This window comes from Drosophila mauritiana, chromosome 2R (assembly GCF_004382145.1).
Source record: "Drosophila mauritiana strain mau12 chromosome 2R, ASM438214v1, whole genome shotgun sequence".
Lineage (NCBI taxonomy): Eukaryota > Metazoa > Arthropoda > Insecta > Diptera > Drosophilidae > Drosophila > Drosophila mauritiana.
The window spans coordinates 22,307,296-22,324,485 of NC_046668.1; the positions used below are offsets into that span (position 1 = coordinate 22,307,296).

A 17,190-nucleotide genomic window follows, 5' to 3' on the forward strand; every position below is an offset into this window, starting at 1 on the left:
TGCATAGCCATGTGCTTAGATGCCGAAAGTTTATGGCTGTCAGAGGAGTGCGCATAGATTTCGGCACCCAGAGTGCGCCAGCATACATATTTAATTAAGTACTATAATATATGCGCGGGCACGAAGTTATTTATACGGCCCCATACGTTATTCGCAATGTTTATGGTCTGAAATATTGGCTTGTTTAATTAATTTGCAACTGCACTTCCTCCTGTCACCTGAAATGAAATCATAAATGAGGGGGAATGCGGGCCTACAAAGTTGAGATTAGTCACCAATTGGACCAACCCGAGGGTTGGGTATTTATGCCAATGCTAGACTAGAGCTTTCCCCTTAGCAGCTTCGTTACTTGCTAGAAGCATCTTAATCTATTCTAGACACAGATTACAGATTACTACTAGCCCGCGAAGCCTAAAACTAGGCAATCCGAATGAAACATCCACGCAGCTTCTAGGGACTAATAATGGGTTTAATAATAGCAATAGGTAATAAGTTATGGTAATCAGTGCACTCAGTGGTAGCCAAGAGTTTCCCTGGGCAGAAAGACGCAGGCTATGGAGGCCAGCAGGCCCACGATTGCGTACGTGGACATGGCCTGAATTCTGGACGAGTCCATCAGCACCTGCGCCACGAATGGGGTCAGCATGGCGCCGAGTCTGGCCAGCACGGAACAGCCCGAAACTCCGACTGATCTCAAGGCGGCGGGATATATTTCCGGGGTGTACACATAAATGGCCTGGAAGATGCCGGATATCGTGCCGCGCGCAATGAAGAGGGTCACGGAAGTGGAGAAGCGACTAGGATTGGAGGATTGGATTGATTATCAGTTGATCAGCTGAGTGTGCACCACTACTACCTTTCCACCGACATCAGCACCAGGGTGCACAGAACCAACGCCAGATACTGCAGGACAATGGTTTTCTTCTTGCCAAACAGCTTGACCACCTTGATGGTCAGCAGTATTCCAGGAAACTCGGACAGGGTGATCCACAGCAGGTCCATAAAGTCGGAGGTCATGAAGGTGACGCACTCATTGGAATGGCTCTCCTTGTTCCTGGCCACCAGCAGCTCGGTCGTGACCAGCACCAGGCCGTAGTAGCAGAAGGCCGAGGCCAGCCAGAGAAACCACAGCAGGATGGTGGTCCTGTACAGGCTCGGGCTGAGCAGGGATCTGAAGCTCTCCGCGCAACTGGGCTCGTCGTCGGCCATCAGCCGACCCATCAGCATGTGGCGCTTGTTGTTGTGAGCTATCTGCAATCGAAGGTTTTTAGATTCATAAACACTCCACAAAGTTACCACTCACCTGTTCCAGAACCTTGATGGCCTTGTCATTGTGCCCGTTGTAGGAGTAATAGCGAGCCGATTCGCTGAGCCACTGCAATGGGTTAAATTTGATTAGGGAGATTTCGGAAGAGAGCAAGGGATACCTACCGGTGATAGGATGGTAAAAATCAGTAGGGGTGTAGCCGAAAGAGCCAAGAGACCCCGCCATCCGTAATAGGGGTAGACAACCAGTGCTAGGACCACTTCAAAGCAAGCTCCCAGAGCCCAGAAGCACTGAAACCAGTTCAATATATTCAATAAAGGTTTAGTACACGGGGGCACGTACTCACGTCCATCAATACGACGCACTTTCCCTTGTGCTTGGTGGGCAGAAACTCCGCGTACAAGGTAACTCTTTTGGGTTAAAGAAAGTTTTAGGTGGAGAGGTAGCTCCTAGCCCATGGAATTACTCACGACTGTGGAACGCAGCCGATGGCGAAGCCGACGAGACCTCTTAGGGTCAGGAGCCAGGCGTAACTGGGAGCCACCGAGCTGAGAATGCTGTACAGCACTAGCAGTACTCCAAACAAAGTGAGGGCCTGAAATGGTGGCATTAGAGTAGCTATTAGCGTAGATTACCGGCCAGCCTTACCGACTTCCGGCCATATCTGTTGCTCAGCTGTGTCCAAAAACTGGAACTCAACATCATGCCCAGGAACACCACGGTTGTGACGGATGCCTGCTGGAACTTGGTGACATTCCACTCGCAGAACAGAGCCGGGCCCAAGATGCTGAGAATGGCCATTTCCATGGAGTCGGACATCCAGCACAGCCCCACCAAGAGCGACAGCTTGACGTGAAACCATCCGAAACCGAAGGCATTGATCGCCTGCTGAACAGTGTAGGTATCTGTGAAAGGCGCACTTGTTACCCGAAATGTGTGAAATTCCTCTTCGGACCACTTACCATCCGGATTTATAGACACCGTCTTCAGCTCCAAAGTGGATGAGTGCACATCCCGTGGGGCGAGGTTTCCGGGAGATGGAAGCGCGGCTGGCTCGTTGTTCAGATAGTACATCTTGAATCTTGAATCTAGAATCACTTAGGAAAGTAACTAGGTCACTGAACTGCACCTTCTTGACTAATATTACAATCCAAGCATATCAAATATCACATTTTTAACCCGCGATTTCGATTACATCATGATATTTATGATTTTATTATGCATTAGCATAAATTACCTTCCTCAACCGCGAAGAAAGTTGTTCTCTCCTTTAAGACTCTGATTTATTTCTTCGAATGCAGATACACAGAGATTCATCCATTATATTCGAACATATTCGAATTTGCGATCTTTAAGTTAGTTGTTAATTCCGATTGGGAAACACACAAATAGTTTAAGCCACGGCACAAACAACAACTTTCTTTCAAGCACTTTCTTTTAGCCAGTGAGAAACCGAGAATCGGAATGCAATGTAAACAACTCGCATACTACACTACCAATTCTCAAAAACTGGTTATAAGGTAACGACTGAAGACTGTCTTCCAGACTTCTATCGATAACGATAGCAGGCGCGAAGTTCAAAATCGTTTATAAGTTAAAAGATTATTATGATTAAACATTGCAAGTTGGTATTATTTGTATTCAATTGAAAGTACTTTTTAAAATAACTAAATAGGCTGCCTGTCAAGCCATTGCTCCTACAATCATTGGGTTGTCCCAAGCCAAACAACACATGCTTTTGAGGATTACTGATCAGAGTCCCACTATTCCATCGCGATGGACAAGGATTCCTGCCAAAATTTCTCATTAGACTCCACGAGCAGTTCGCACTTTGCTCCTCCGCCAGTTTGCGCGCCCAGAAGGAAGAAACCGGAGAAGCCTCCAGCTGAGGAGGCATCTCCCGAATGCTCCAACGTGACATCGTCATCCTCGTCCTCGACAACCACAATATCCATAGGCGCCTTTGATTCGCAATGCAATCTCCACAACGCCCAGAATCCCGAGGCCCCGAACATTGGCTATGAGTTGAACGTGGCCAAGTCCATATTGCAGAAGTATAGCACCCTCAGTGGGGACAACTTGTGAGTATGCTCTTTTAACCATGTAACTATAGTACTTGACCCAATCTTCCCATGCCCACAGGTTCGATCATCTTAGTGACATCATAAAGAGGGTGATTGACGAACGTCCTCCGAATGTGATAGACTTCTTCGAGGAATTCAGCCGCAACGTTCGCGAACAGAAATTCCACTTGCCAGAACGCTTTCCGCCCAGTGGCGTCTTTGATGAGGTGCGCTCCTTCCGGGTGGCCAAGAAAATTCTCCAATCCATGAAGGTGAGCAGTGTGTTATGTTCATAAGCAGCTACACCATGCAACCACCATCTCGCATAGCTGCCCTATGTCATGGAGGGCGAGGATCTGATGGGCGAGGACCTGTCAGTCGAGGATTTGAGGACGAACGAGGATATGCGCATTGTCATCGACGATTCCATGCGATACTTCGTCACCTTCAACGAACGAGTCCAGCAACTGCAGTTCTACTGGACACAGTGCGGATTTAGCATCAGCAACGACGACATCTTCCAGCTGGCCAGCGCCATGAACCGGCTGCAGACGCATCCCTCGATCATGCAGTGCAGATTCTGGGGCTGCATCAACGGGCTGAAGGCCTCCTACTACATAGTGGAGGCTTCGCTGACCCGCGAGGAAATCGCCTCGCGCTTGGTCATGATGGAGGACGAGATGCGGCAGAAGCAGGTTCCGTTCCAGATGCGCAAGGACAGGGAGGACAAGCCACCGCCGCCGCACATTGGGCCGGAGCTCACGCCGGGCATCTATGGCTGGGAGGAATTTCCGCCTGAGGAGCTCGAAAAGATGAAGCCCAAGGCTGCGCCCGTTCCCCTGGTGGAGGAGATGGAGTTCTACGACATTCCACCGGAGTATATTGGCAAGGGGTGCAATAGGTACTCCTATTTCGTTGTGAACTCGCTCTTTGACGACTGGATCGAGCTACCCATAGTGACTCCTCGACAGATCGTAGTGTCGCGGCAGATCAAGAAGTTCCTAACAGGCGATCTGGAGGCGGATGTCATTTCCTACCCCTGCTTCCCTGGAAAGGAAAAACATTACCTCCGCACCCTGATAGGTCGCATCACAGCGGGTACCTACATCGCTCCTGTGGGCTACTACAGGCGGATGACCAAGAAGGAGCAGCGGATGTTCGATGGCGAGGAAGAGGAAGAGGGCGAGGAGGAAGAGGAGGAAGAAGAGGAGGAGGAGTTCAACGAAGGCGAGGAGGAGCAAATAGAAGGTGAGCACGTGGCATACGCACGATTCGCATAGCACTAACCGAATATTTTTCAGATAACGACGTAATGCTCTTGAAAAACGAGAAGTACGAGGCGGAACCACTGGGATCTCTGGCCACCCCAGTGGCCTGGGTTCATGTCAGGTCCAATATTCTTAACCAACAAGGCCGCGTTGTCTGGTACGACGAGGAGAAGGCCCGCAAGGAGCGCGAAAAGGCACTGGCCCTATACCTGAAGATGCAGATGCTGGGCGAGATGGAAGAGGAGGTGGAGGAGGAGGAGGATGAGGAGGAAGGCGAGGAGGAAGGCGAAGAAGAAGGCATGATCGAGGGCTTCAATCAGCCCGAACTGGGTCCCAGTATCCTCTCCTCCTGTGCCAATGACATGAACCCCGAGGTGCCCGTTTCCTGGCTCGCCCGCATGACCAGCAAGTACACGAATCAGAAGGAACGAATGCTCGTGATGCAGTCGAACGTCTGGCCAGGCGCCTTCACGTTCATCTTTGAGAAGACCTGCGAGTCGATCTACTTGGGCTGGGGCCACAAGTACTACGCCCGCAACATTCCCTTCAAGCACTTGCCGATGGTGCAGGAGGAGTTCCCCCACAACCCAGAGGACTTCGTCGAGGCGAACGACCCGACTGTCGAGGATGAGGAAGCGTACAAGGCTTGGCTCCTCCGGAAGCAGCAGAAGGCCGAGTATGTGGCCGAAGACATCGAAGACTACGACGATGACGAGTTCGCCGATCAGTATGACGACGACTGAGTTAAATGAAATTGCTTGTTTTTATGTTCTCATTCAAGTTCTGCAATAAAATGTATTGGCTTTGTGAGCTTTAGTTTGATTTATTACTTGCAAATAAAATACATATCGTGTATCTAAAGTGAATAATGCTGGACTTACACTTACTTCGCCCCCCTGTATGTACATTTACTCTTCCTAAACGGACTTTAAAAGTAAACTTAACTGCTTAACTGAAATCACACGTGCACATCGTCATCCTATAAATTGTCATTAAGTTAAATAGCTCTTCGAACCATATGTACATTGCAGTTTTCGTGTGCAATAAATGTAATTGTAATTTAGTTATCGTTGGCTGTAACTCGGACACATGGAATCCATGAGGTCTTAATGGCTAAATACGGAATCGAACAAATTTGGTAATACAACGGGCATCACTACGCAAGGTAGCAATGCAGCAGCTTACAGCTTCAAAGGTTCCTGAAGCTTCACTGTGGCATTTGCAGACGGCTTTATGACTTCCTGCTTGGCGGCAATCGCTTCGGGCTGTAATCGAACGTCGAAACTCTATAGAAGATAAGCAATCATACCCATATTATAATTTATACCTTGGGGACTACGGAGCCATCTTCGCTACTGGGAGCTTTTATATTGCCCATACTCTGAATGCAAAAGTTCTTCAGCTGATCCACGGAAGCGGCCAGCATATTGTTCTTGTTGTTTGCCAGCGTTATCTGGAGTTAATCAAGTTTAGTACATATCTACATATACTCACGTTCGAACGACCTACCTCTTTCTCAATTTTCTCCAAAGACTCATCGAAGCTGCTTACTTTCTGCTTATATTCCGGCCAGCTGTTACTTATTGTGGCCACATGGGACGTAATGTTTTCAGATCGATCCAGCAGGTCGTCTATTTTTGTCTGCCATAAATAAAGCGAATTAGCGCTGATAACGCATCAGAATTTGGAAGAGATTACCTTGTGCAGAGATATTTCCTCGCTGAGGATTTTCGTTGTTTGACTTAGGGTATTATTCACATTCTTCAGATCGCTGGCCAGTAGTTTAAATGAATTGAAAGTGGTTTTGTTCAGCGCAGCAATATCATCCGATAAGTTTGCGGGTAAAGCGTTGGACTGAAGCGTGGGTAGCTGCGAGAGATTGAGCTGCAGGAGCATGATGTTCATTACTGTAATACTCAGCGCATGAGGATAGCGAGACCTACCTTTAAGGCTTCCGTTTCGGCCTGCAGTGTTTTCTGCACCTCGGTGTACTTATTGTAGTGCTCCTTGATGGCCTCTATGTCCGTGGCCACGGCTTCTATCTTGGCCCCGAAGTCAGCCACCAACTTTTCGTCCTTGCCGTGGTTTCTCTGGGCTGCCACGGCCGCCTCCAGGTTGCTAAAGTTGTTCCGCAGGCTCTCCATGGATTTTTGCAGCTCATTTATTTCCGAAATGACTGCTGTTTGGTTCTTCAGCAGGTAGGACGAAGTCTCGTGCCATCTTTGCAGGGTGTCCGGGAAGTTCTTGCTCATGGCGGACACTGAAAGATTACATAATTGAGGACGCACTGTGCGTAGCAGATTGTTTACACCATACCCTCTTCGATCTTCTGGCGATAGTCGGTGAGTTGCTGGCGCAGATCGAAGTAGAGCCAGTACAAAATGCCCACAATCAGAATGCCCATAATGCCGAATAGAAGCGGGCCGCACATGCGGAAGTAGGCTATTTTTCGATGGCTGCGGCGACTGCCAGCGACATTTGTCTGAAAAGAACGCAATATTATTGGGTTGCTACATATTTCACTCTTTTTATGGTGGGAGGCACATATAAGCATGTACATATGTATGTACGTAGAAATTCCCAATGAATTTGTATCTTCAGATACTCGTTAGCTGGGAAAGTTCAATTGGGCAGGTTCAGATACATAGATACAAATACAGCTAACCTTGTACTTGATCGAGTATGTGAGTGGCGATGTAAGCAGCAACTAGCGTAGAAATACCTTACCCATGCGTAATCCTCAGGGTCGTCGGTCGAGACGGAGAGCAGCTTGTCCTGGGAGTTGGTGGCTCCGGGGACTCTCCGGTTGGCTCTCTTGCCCGAGGACGACTGGGAGGCTATCAGGGCGTCCAGCTCCCGACGCTTCTTCATTTTCTTTCCGGCCCGCAGGGGCACTTCAATGCGATGGTGGCAGTCCATGGGGTCGTCTTCTAGAAACTCTGGTCTCCAGTGGAATTCTTGCAATCGGTCGCAGGCCCAAGCTATTACATTTTCTCAGCGTAGTCCAGTCGCTTTTGTAATTCTGGAGCAACCATAACATGTACTTATACTGATAAAAAAGATACTTCTGCGCATGATTTGAGATTACGGTGATTAAGATTAATCGCTGGTTATCGATAAGCGATGAAAGTTATTTTGGAAATTAAATTGACTGCCTATGCTAAATATACCTTTAAATTGTGCTGCTTTTCAAGTACATTTAACTTGGATCCTCCGAAGATGATCCATTAAATTGACCCAAAAAGTGGGGGCGTTCGATAGGTTTGGTAATTTCCGGATTCGTAATAACGGTCTCACTGCCCCCAAAAGACTTGCATTGATTTTTACGCCGTGCTCGCTTTATCGATCTAGTTTAATTAAGTTCATAGCCGTCAAAAATGTTCTGTGCGCTTCTGCTCGTCTGCTCAGAGTTTCCGTTTAGTGTTTTCTAACGTTAGCCTCCATATGTCCCATAATATGTTCGTTGACGCCGACGTACTGTTGCAATAGGTGCTCCTCCGCTGATTTCGAAATGGCCAAGAACAGCTTTAAGACTTTAATCAGCCAGAAACACAAAACGTTTCCGGCGGACCTAAATATGTACGGAATGAAGTGTAAATCGCAGCTGCTGGAGGATCAGGAGAACGTTACTCTGATCATCAATCGGCGGAACTCAATCCGCCAGAAGCCGAAGAGTTGGGCTTGGACCCTGCTGCGATGCAGGTGGCAAAAGAAGCTAGTTCTCTTATTAATATTTATTTGTGTGTGCGTTCTGATTGTTTTCGCCAACACGCATCTCTTGGTTCGCGGCAACATCCTCTCGGCCTTCCTCTCGAGCCGGCTCACCAAGCACTCGCACGCGGAGAAGCAGGAGGCGAGGTATCCCGACATCCCGGCCACGACCCCGCCAGTTCCCCCGGTGCTGAGGCCCACGCACTATCTGCTCAACTACTCCGCTACACAGCTGGAGCTGGGCTCTCACTTGAACGGCCTGTCCTCGGACTACAACATATTCGTCATCTACACGCGGGAGAACTACCACTTGAACCTAAAGTTCGACCTGTTCGCCCACAGCTTGCTGAAGCATACCAGTGCCCAGCTGCATCTGCACGTGATCACGGACAGCGAGAGCCAGCCCTCGGTGCTGGAGATCCTGCAGCGACAGATCAGGCGGTTCCGACGGACGGTCATATACACCATATACGACGTGAAGGTCTGCTCCAGCATCATACAGGACATAGCCGCCAAGTTGTCCCCGTACTTCAGCTCAACCCCGAACTCGTACTACAGCGACTCCCTCTTTTTCCTGTCCCTCGGCCTCCACAGGATCGCCGACAGGAGCCTGAACAGAGCCATTCTGCTAGATTGTGATATAGTCTTCCGATCCGATGTCCGACTGCTGTTCAACGAGTTCGACAACTTTCTGCCGCACCAGCTGTACGGACTGGCGCCGGAACTGACCCCCGTCTACCGCCACATCCTCTACCGCTACCGCGTGCGCTATCCGAAGACCAGTTTCGGGAATCCCTACTATCCGATTAACAACGAAGGGGGCAACCAACATAGCCGGGTCCACCACGGCTATCCTGGCCTGAACTCCGGCGTGGTCCTGCTGCTCCTCAACCGCATCCGAAACTCAAAGTCCTACTTGGAGAAGCTGACCCACTCGGAGGTGCACACCCTGGTCGCCAAGTACTCCTTCAAGGGCCACCTCGGCGACCAGGACTTCTTCACCCTGCTGGGATACGAGTACCCGAACTTGATCTACAGACTGGACTGCATTTGGAACCGCCAGCTGTGCACCTGGTGGAAGGATCACGGATACTCACAGATATTCGACGCTTATTTTCGGTGCGAGGGCAATATTAAAATGTACCATGGCAACTGTAATACGCGAATTCCAGAATAAATAAAATTGTTATAGGAATATTAAATTAATTAACTTCGGCAGATTTTTATTGGCGATTCAATGGGATACAAAATCCAATTTAAAAATAAAAGAATTTCACCTATCAATATTTTAATAGCTAATTTCCAAATATCAAAACGATGTTATCGATAGGCCAGAAGCAAGAGAGTGGAAACAGACCGATTTTGTGGCCAAATCCGCACAGGGTGTTTCGTGTGCGTGATTTCGCCTCTTGTTTCTTATCTTTAACCTTCATTTCTGGCTCCGTTTGGCTATGAATTAGGAGCAGTCCCGAATAATCAGTCGAGCATACACAGTTAACGATGGCGCCGAATGCAGCAGTACCAGTGGAGCGATATGAGCCGGAGAACATCGGGATCAACGCCATTCTCCTTGGGCCGCCGGGCTCCGGCAAAGGAACGCAGGTGGGTCAAAATTACATAATGATGTGTTTTTTTTGACACGGACGCCATGTAGTCTATAAATAAATACAACGTGTTCAAGTGCGCGGTTTTTGTTTGCAAATAATCGGTGAACTCCCAAATTCTCTTGGAAGAGAATCAAAACTGGTGAAGTTATATAAGACGATGTGTACACGGAAATGTATACGTATGTATCTATGTAGCAAGTATGTATATATGCGTCAAGCGGTGTCTTTCTCTTGACCCTGAATCAAATCAAAACCTTGGCGAGATGTGGCGAATTAAGTGGGACACCTTAAGGCAATCGAGTGGGTATTATGTAGACCATCTATTAAAAGTCTACCAGAACTTTCCTGGCCTCAAGAAATGCATCTTATCTAGCCGATTGGTAATTGCTTACCTTCCGATATGGTGCTAAATTGATTAGCTTTAACTGAAACTTATCAATGTTTTTAATTATGCCCATTTCAGGCTCCCCTGCTGAAGGAGAAGTTCTGTGTGTGCCATCTGTCCACCGGCGACATGCTGCGGGCGGAGATTTCATCCGGTTCGAAGCTGGGAGCCGAGTTGAAGAAGGTCATGGATGCCGGCAAACTGGTCTCCGACGAACTGGTCGTGGACATGATCGACTCCAACCTGGACAAGCCCGAGTGCAAGAACGGATTCCTTCTGGACGGATTCCCCAGGACTGTCGTACAAGCTGAGAAGGTAGCTGCACGAGTGAAGCACTTTGAACTCTAGGGTCTAACCCGTTCGACCCGATCTTTCCAGCTCGACACATTGTTGGACAAGAGGAAAACCAACTTGGATGCTGTCATCGAGTTTGCCATCGACGACAGTCTGTTGGTGAGGCGCATCACTGGCCGCTTGATCCACCAGGCCAGCGGGCGTTCGTATCACGAAGAGTTTGCCCCTCCAAAGAAGCCAATGACGGACGATGTAAGTATCTCTATGGGACGCTCTCCAAGAACTCTAAATGAAAGGCGACTTGGGGCACTTGCAGGTCACTGGAGAACCCCTAATCCGTCGCAGCGATGACAACGCCGAGGCTCTGAAGAAGCGACTGGAAGCATATCACAAGCAGACAAAGCCGCTGGTCGACTACTACGGCCTGAGGGGTCTGCACTTCAAGGTGGACGCCGCCAAGAAGTCCAGCGACGTCTTCTCCACCATCGACTCAATATTCCAACGCAAGCGTCCTGCCCAGGTCCAGTTATGATTTGTTCCTGCGCAATGATCAACTGCTGATAACTGCCTCCTGACAATTTATTTCGAGACACACAACGTTTAAGCCTAAAGTTATAGTTGCATCCGGAAATCCTGAACATAAGAAATTACCTTTGCAGGTCGACTACTTTCCTTGTACAGATTTCTAAGGTGTATGTGTTTGTTACTTTTTACATTTCACTATTTGTAACTACAATACAATTTAATAAAAAAAAAAAACGAAGAAAACAAGTACATTTTACGAGACATGACTGCTTTAAACTGGGCTGCGTTCAAATGAGGGATGGACGACGCCAAGTTCAAACTTCCCACAATTGTTTTCCGGAAAGCTTCTGGAATATGGTGCGGCTGACTCAGTTTCGAATCGAGGTTTTTAGCGTTTGATGGATAGCCACTAATTGTTCGGAGAACTACTTATTATTGCAATCAACTTTAAAGCGACTATTAAAGGGCCATGTTGCACGGGTCTCAAGTGTAACAAATAAGGAATTGCTAATGGAAATCGCTAATGAGATCGTTAAATCTGGTAAACAAATAACATATCGCCAAGTTAGCCCGTCCATCGTGGCTGCGAGTCCCTCGCAGAGCGACTTTCAATCGACGTTTAGTACTCAGACGTCACCTGCCTAATGTTAATGTCAATTTAAGTGTGTATAACTATCGCACATATATTATATAAATTTATAACGACGATTGACTAATCACTGGGTTGACTTTTCAGCAATAGCGACTTGCGCTTCAAAGTCTAAAGTGTGTGCAATCTCATATGGATACGAGCCGAGCTCGAACACAGGCTCACAGCGCGCGGTGTGTGTTGTGTATTACACTTGAAGTTCAATCCCAGGTAAAAAGTGGGCCCAGGTATAAAAGCCCACTTCATAGAAACATTTCTCAGTTAGTTCCAGCAGCTGAATTGCTTCACATCTATCCGCACCGAGTCGCCACAAGTCGAGCCCCATTGTAAGACCACCGCATCGCACCGTTTATAGTTTTTGGAGCCGATCGGCTCGGTGGTCGACTGTTGGCTGGTGGTAGTCCACACACTCATGGACGCAGCCAGACGGGCAACCAGTTTCATTGTGTGTAAACAGTGACATCTTTTCAGCCAGCGAATGTGTTTCAGATACGCATACAAAGTGGACTGGCTGTGCATTAATTTGCATACAAATCCCATAAGTCCACAGATACATTTTGCGAATGCAGTCGCGCTCGGTGGCTAGTAAAAATATTTTTCCATCGCCCAGTAAAATCCCCTGCTCACAAAACTGGTTGACTACTGGTTGCCCGACCAACAGACCCACTAAGCCACAAAAGTGCTGAATAATGAATAAAAATACATACATAGTTACCCCAATTCGCCCGCAGAAAACTCCAAGATGAAGATGATACTTGCGCTTGTCGTCCTTGGACTGGTGCTGGTCGCCGCCGAGGATAAGTACACCACCAAGTACGACAACATCGACGTGGACGAGATCCTGAAGTCGAACCGCCTCTTCGGAAACTACTTCAAGTGCCTGGTGGACAACGGAAAGTGCACCCCGGAGGGTCGGGAGCTCAAGAAGTCCCTGCCGGACGCCCTGAAGACGGAGTGCAGCAAGTGCAGCGAGAAGCAGCGCCAGAACACCGACAAGGTCATCCGCTACATCATCGAAAACAAGCCCGAGGAGTGGAAGCAGCTGCAGGCCAAGTACGATCCTGAGGAGATCTACATTAAGCGCTACCGCGCCACCGCCGAGGCCTCCGGAATCAAAGTGTAAGGCCGATCCCGGTTGCGGAAACACTTGGTTATGTGCACTGTTAATTAGGTCTACGTCTATATCTGATCATCAAAATTATTTCTACGATCGTGCTCGGAATAAAGAGATTTGTTTTTTACCATACACCTGCTGCGTATATCGTTCTCGAAGGGGAATTTGCCAGGCTTCAGAGAGCTTATCAATTAACTATGACAAATGTAGCACTTAAGTCTAGCCTCCTGCTACTAGAACGATGATTAATCTAAGCACAATTAAGGTCTTAGAAAAAAATTCACAAGATTACGACTAGACCCTAATAAGCGGCTTATATATGGCGGGCGATTTGCATTAACATTGACAATAAAGGCGGCTACGGTTAGTTGGCAAAAACATCGCGTGCTGCTCGTCTTGGTTCTGAGTATTACTTATATTATTCTTAAAAGGGGCAATGAATCGAATCCGATGGCCGCAAGTAACTCAGCCGTGAAAACCGTCCTTCAAAGAACAAACAATGTACAGCGAATTATTAATGTCACGGCAATTCACATCGCGAATCAAAAGATATTAAATATTAAATCAGTATTTTAATTACTTATAAATGTACAAAGCTTAGTGTAAGGTTGTGGGCAGCGTTTACGTTAATGTTTCACCCTGGGCGACGCACGCCTCCAAATAGTCTATGCGCCGCTCCAGGATCGTTAGTTTTTCGTTCAGCACCGCCAGACGGGAGCGACAGGACATATCTGAAAGGATATGATGAGAGATAGCACACGATGATACAGTTTGTAATGTCAACAGTATACATAAACCCTATTAAGGATTCTTTCAATATGGGATCTTTTAGCTTGCTATATATAGCTTATGCAATTCTTGGGCATTTAACGATACTTTCTATCGCTGTAAAGAGTGTAATTTACTGATTTAGTCTATATAGTTGATGCAGGGGAAATTAGGCCGCATTCGCATGACTTGCCGGACCCAAACCCAACTACCTCGCACTCTTTGGCTTATCATTTATCACAGCATTTAGCGTGCTTTAAATTATCCATAGAAGAAGCGAAAGAGTTTATCCAATTTATTCAAGTGATTAATTCGGATAGAGATAGCGGCGACTTTTCGTTTTTAGCCCTCCGATGTTACATACATTCATATGCATATGTATGTAGAGACATATATTGCCATACATATAAACCACTCGCACAAACCGCTGTTTGTTTCTATTGACTTAAGACTCGAGTAAATAAAGTCAGTGTCACTGATGAATATTTGTTAGTAATGTTATTTATGCGTTTACCCACACCTACAAACCAAGTGTGAATAAACACGCACACACACACCCACACATGCGAGAGAGGGAAGTGGGTGCTTCGTGTGCAGGTTGCTTACCAAAAGAGTTCAGAAAGTCGGTGATTCGCTTTATGCTGGCAGTTATCACTTCGATATACTCCCTGTTCGCCCAGTCCTGGTGGATCTGCTTTTGGATCGCCTCTCTGTGAGCCCCACTCATCTTTATTTATTCTTATTGTTTCTGTTCTGTTTAATTGTGTTTATCTAGAGGTGGGAGATGGGTTGGGCCGGAACAATTATCGACAAGAACTTGGAACTATCGATTGGCAACAGTTACTGTGTTCAAATTTTGACTCCACCAAGAAATTTAAATGGCGTTTTACAACACACCTGACTACTATTCAAATATTACGCGGGAAAGTGAGAGGAAAGAAAAAACTTAATTTAATCGTCTGCCAAATATAGCGGGTAAATATATAAAATAAAATAAGGTTTATATTACAGTATTGGGGGTTTATATTACAGTATACAGCCGAATACATAAAGAAATTTATCGCAGCGCAATATATGTATATCGAGCTAGATTTTATATTTACCGGGGGTTATTTTTGGATGTCTTATTGTTTTAAATTATATTTTTTAAGGAACTACTGCAAACCAGCAAAGTATGTACCCATTTTGCGGTCCGATCTCGCGTGTTCCAATCGGAACGAACCGAACGAAACGATAGCTATTGATGCCACTCACGCACACGCACACATACATAAACTAGGTGGCCCCGTAAACTACAGTGTTTTTCATTTGGTAAACAAAAAATGGACTTTATCGACGACTTCATCGAGGAATACAAAAGCAATCCATGCTTATGGAAGGCGGACTCGGCGGACTTCAGAAACCGCAGCCGCCGGCAGGAGGCCTACGCGAAGCTCATCGAGGTGGCCACCAAGCACGGGGAGATGTACAATGTGGAGCGAACAAAGCAAAAGATAAACAATCTGCGCTGTGCATTTCGTCATCAGCTGAGGAAATACAACGAGGTCAAGAAAAAGGGCGAGAAGTACGAGCCCTACTGCCCCAAGCGCCGCTACTTCGAGTCCCTGATGTTCCTCAAGGACGAGGAGATCCCCGCCGACAAGAAGTTTAAGCGCGAGCAGTCGGTCTGCATGGACAACTCCATGCAGCTAGGGGCGCCAGAGAACGGCGACGAGTATTCCGACGCCGAAAGCCTGCACAAGCCCCCAAAGCCGTCGGCAGACTCGATCAAGATGTCACCCAACAACAGCGCCAACGAATTCTGTGCCAACATCTTCGAAGAGGCCGCCGCCGCCGCTGCCGCTGACCCCGTTATCAGTATTAAGACAGTCAACAACGCCAACAGCCATGCCAGTGGCGCTACCATCAAGGAGGTCGAAATCGTGGTGCCTGCTAACAACAGGCTGCTGTCCGCCCGCAGAAAATCCGTGCCCGACTCCATAAAGTCTCCGCCTGGCGACCCCGAATCGCCGCAGTGCAAGCGCGTCGTCGCCCAGAACCAAACGAAACTGATCAGTAACCAGAGCCCGAGCCAGAAAGCCAATCACATAATACGGAAAAGGTCCTCCTCGGTCTCGTCGCAGATTTCGGAGGACAACGAGCCGCCGCCAGGTAAATTCCGGGCGGACATTTCCACCATTGACTTTGAGCGCCTCTTTTCGCTGGCCCTGAAGAGTGCGGACAGCCAGCTGGACGACCACTTCTCCAACTTCGGAAAAATAATCGCCCACAAGCTTCGCTCCATGGACGGGACACAGGCTATCTATGCGGAAAAGATCATCGCCGATGTGCTGTATCAGGGCCAGATGAAAATGCTGTCCTCGCTGAGTATACACCAGTTTATGGGCGTGGACAATGCAACAGTTTACCTAGAGAGCCACAGTAAATGATGGCCTGGCCCCTTTAAAGACGTACTTTTAGAGTTTATGTAATAATAAGATGTAAAGAGACAGTCATGTGTACAAAGACATGTTTTATTTAAAGGAGGGATTCCTTTCAGCCGCCTAATCCCTAGAAAATCCCCTAAGCTACGAAACCAAATGCTAGGGATGATGTCGAGACTAGTTTATTATATTCGATGCATGAGAATAACATTTAAATGCCATTTAGGCACTGTCGTACTTCCTCAGAAGCATGGCCCATACGTCCGGGTATCTAGTTTGCAGAAATGTGGTCAGCTTTTGGGCTTTTTGCGCCTGTTGTGGGGAGCAGTTCCTGCATTTTCTGGTTATAACTTCTGGCAGGGCAGCTATAAGAACCAAAGTCGAATTAATTACATTTTGGGCTCATCGCCAAATGGCGGGGAATTCAAGGACTTAGGACTTGGAAAAGGTGTTGTATCTGAACATTAAACGATTATGTTCATTACCTTTGAGTTGAAGGCCCAGTTGGTCGCATTCGCTCTTGCCCAGGATGCACATAATCTGGCGGCTGACCACCACCTGGTTGTTCAGCAGCTTGTTTATGTTTCTCTCGTCCGCTTGGACACTCGATGAAATGAGAATGATAAGAAAAATAAAATTAACGACCAAAGAAAGCACTCGGTTTTTATTTAGAAGTAGCATCCTTTCTGAACGCGAGACGGTATAGTATAACTGAATGTGGAGCAGAAACTGTGTATCTGTATCCCGCAGATATTCGTGCATGCGCAAAGGAGCTGGACTTGGCAAAATCACGGGAAGGGTAAGGATTGCTAAGCACTGCGATTACAATCCGAATATCTGATGAGATGCCACGTACTATGTACATGGCAATCTGCAGAATATGATGATAGCATTCCTTCAAATTGGATAACTGGGTATTCTGTGCTTCTGTTGGAAGCATCTGAGATATGTTCCAAGCATTTTTGTACCCAAGTTGCAAAGGACAGCCCAGAAAGTAAGTCAGCACCTGCTGTTCCAAGCGATAAGGAGGTAAATAAAGAGCTTTCAATGTTTTTGCGTTGTGCTTAAAAGTTATGTTTTACTAAAACAACACATTAAGTACTTTGCAAGGCAGTC

General features: G+C 47.3%; 9 protein-coding genes across 11 annotated transcripts; 5 read left to right on the forward strand and 4 right to left on the reverse strand.

Moving 5' to 3' along the window:
* Positions 1–448: 448 nt before the first annotated feature.
* LOC117136233 (synaptic vesicle 2-related protein) lies at positions 449–2,743 on the reverse strand. Of its 2 annotated transcripts, none has more exons than XM_033297016.1 (9): positions 2,505–2,743; positions 2,230–2,355; positions 1,916–2,172; positions 1,738–1,862; positions 1,614–1,677; positions 1,432–1,557; positions 1,304–1,375; positions 857–1,251; positions 449–797 (listed from the first exon to the last, which is right to left on the reverse strand). In XM_033297016.1, exons 2-9 carry the CDS (start codon positions 2,339–2,341, stop codon positions 512–514), a joined length of 1,437 nt encoding a protein of 478 aa, XP_033152907.1. In that variant the 5' UTR covers positions 2,342–2,355; positions 2,505–2,743; the 3' UTR covers positions 449–511. The 2 variants fall into 2 exon arrangements, with proteins under 2 accessions (XP_033152907.1, XP_033152906.1); XM_033297015.1 differs by having other exon boundaries at positions 2,230–2,364.
* A 194-nt stretch (positions 2,744–2,937) lies between these two features.
* On the forward strand, positions 2,938–5,408 carry LOC117136230 (radial spoke head protein 6 homolog A). Its single transcript, XM_033297010.1, has 4 exons — positions 2,938–3,348; positions 3,410–3,602; positions 3,660–4,578; positions 4,632–5,408. The coding sequence occupies exons 1-4, from the start codon at positions 3,044–3,046 to the stop codon at positions 5,339–5,341; spliced, it is 2,127 nt and encodes a 708-aa protein (XP_033152901.1). The 5' UTR covers positions 2,938–3,043; the 3' UTR covers positions 5,342–5,408.
* On the reverse strand, positions 5,402–7,783 carry LOC117136235. Of its 2 annotated transcripts, XM_033297018.1 has the most exons (8): positions 7,769–7,783; positions 7,326–7,620; positions 6,915–7,080; positions 6,542–6,858; positions 6,297–6,482; positions 6,108–6,239; positions 5,926–6,051; positions 5,402–5,884 (listed from the first exon to the last, which is right to left on the reverse strand). In XM_033297018.1, exons 2-8 carry the CDS (start codon positions 7,515–7,517, stop codon positions 5,780–5,782), a joined length of 1,224 nt encoding a protein of 407 aa, XP_033152909.1. In that variant the 5' UTR covers positions 7,518–7,620; positions 7,769–7,783; the 3' UTR covers positions 5,402–5,779. The 2 variants fall into 2 exon arrangements, with proteins under 2 accessions (XP_033152909.1, XP_033152910.1); XM_033297019.1 differs by lacking the exon at positions 7,769–7,783 and having other exon boundaries at positions 5,402–5,863; positions 7,326–7,689.
* A 93-nt stretch (positions 7,784–7,876) lies between these two features.
* Positions 7,877–9,515, forward strand: LOC117136234 (xyloside xylosyltransferase 1). The gene has a single exon (XM_033297017.1). The coding sequence runs from the start codon at positions 8,110–8,112 to the stop codon at positions 9,484–9,486; it is 1,377 nt and encodes a 458-aa protein (XP_033152908.1). The 5' UTR covers positions 7,877–8,109; the 3' UTR covers positions 9,487–9,515.
* Positions 9,516–9,702: 187 nt separating this feature from the next.
* LOC117136237 (adenylate kinase) lies at positions 9,703–11,351 on the forward strand. The gene is made up of 4 exons (XM_033297022.1): positions 9,703–9,911; positions 10,380–10,616; positions 10,680–10,847; positions 10,912–11,351. The coding sequence occupies exons 1-4, from the start codon at positions 9,810–9,812 to the stop codon at positions 11,125–11,127; spliced, it is 723 nt and encodes a 240-aa protein (XP_033152913.1). The 5' UTR covers positions 9,703–9,809; the 3' UTR covers positions 11,128–11,351.
* Positions 11,352–12,024: 673 nt separating this feature from the next.
* Positions 12,025–13,015, forward strand: LOC117136239 (ejaculatory bulb-specific protein 3). Its single transcript, XM_033297024.1, has 2 exons — positions 12,025–12,095; positions 12,481–13,015. The coding sequence occupies exon 2, from the start codon at positions 12,512–12,514 to the stop codon at positions 12,890–12,892; it is 381 nt and encodes a 126-aa protein (XP_033152915.1). The 5' UTR covers positions 12,025–12,095; positions 12,481–12,511; the 3' UTR covers positions 12,893–13,015.
* A 420-nt stretch (positions 13,016–13,435) lies between these two features.
* Positions 13,436–14,458, reverse strand: LOC117136241 (probable protein BRICK1-B). The gene is made up of 2 exons (XM_033297026.1): positions 14,258–14,458; positions 13,436–13,614 (listed from the first exon to the last, which is right to left on the reverse strand). Exons 1-2 carry the CDS (start codon positions 14,376–14,378, stop codon positions 13,505–13,507), a joined length of 231 nt encoding a protein of 76 aa, XP_033152917.1. The 5' UTR covers positions 14,379–14,458; the 3' UTR covers positions 13,436–13,504.
* A 448-nt stretch (positions 14,459–14,906) lies between these two features.
* On the forward strand, positions 14,907–16,152 carry LOC117136236. Its single transcript, XM_033297020.1, has one exon. It carries the CDS (start codon positions 14,974–14,976, stop codon positions 16,078–16,080), a length of 1,107 nt encoding a protein of 368 aa, XP_033152911.1. The 5' UTR covers positions 14,907–14,973; the 3' UTR covers positions 16,081–16,152.
* Positions 16,149–17,102, reverse strand: LOC117136240 (allergen Tha p 1). Its single transcript, XM_033297025.1, has 2 exons — positions 16,560–17,102; positions 16,149–16,439 (listed from the first exon to the last, which is right to left on the reverse strand). The coding sequence occupies exons 1-2, from the start codon at positions 16,834–16,836 to the stop codon at positions 16,297–16,299; spliced, it is 420 nt and encodes a 139-aa protein (XP_033152916.1). The 5' UTR covers positions 16,837–17,102; the 3' UTR covers positions 16,149–16,296.
* Between the last annotated feature and the right edge of the window lie 88 nt (positions 17,103–17,190).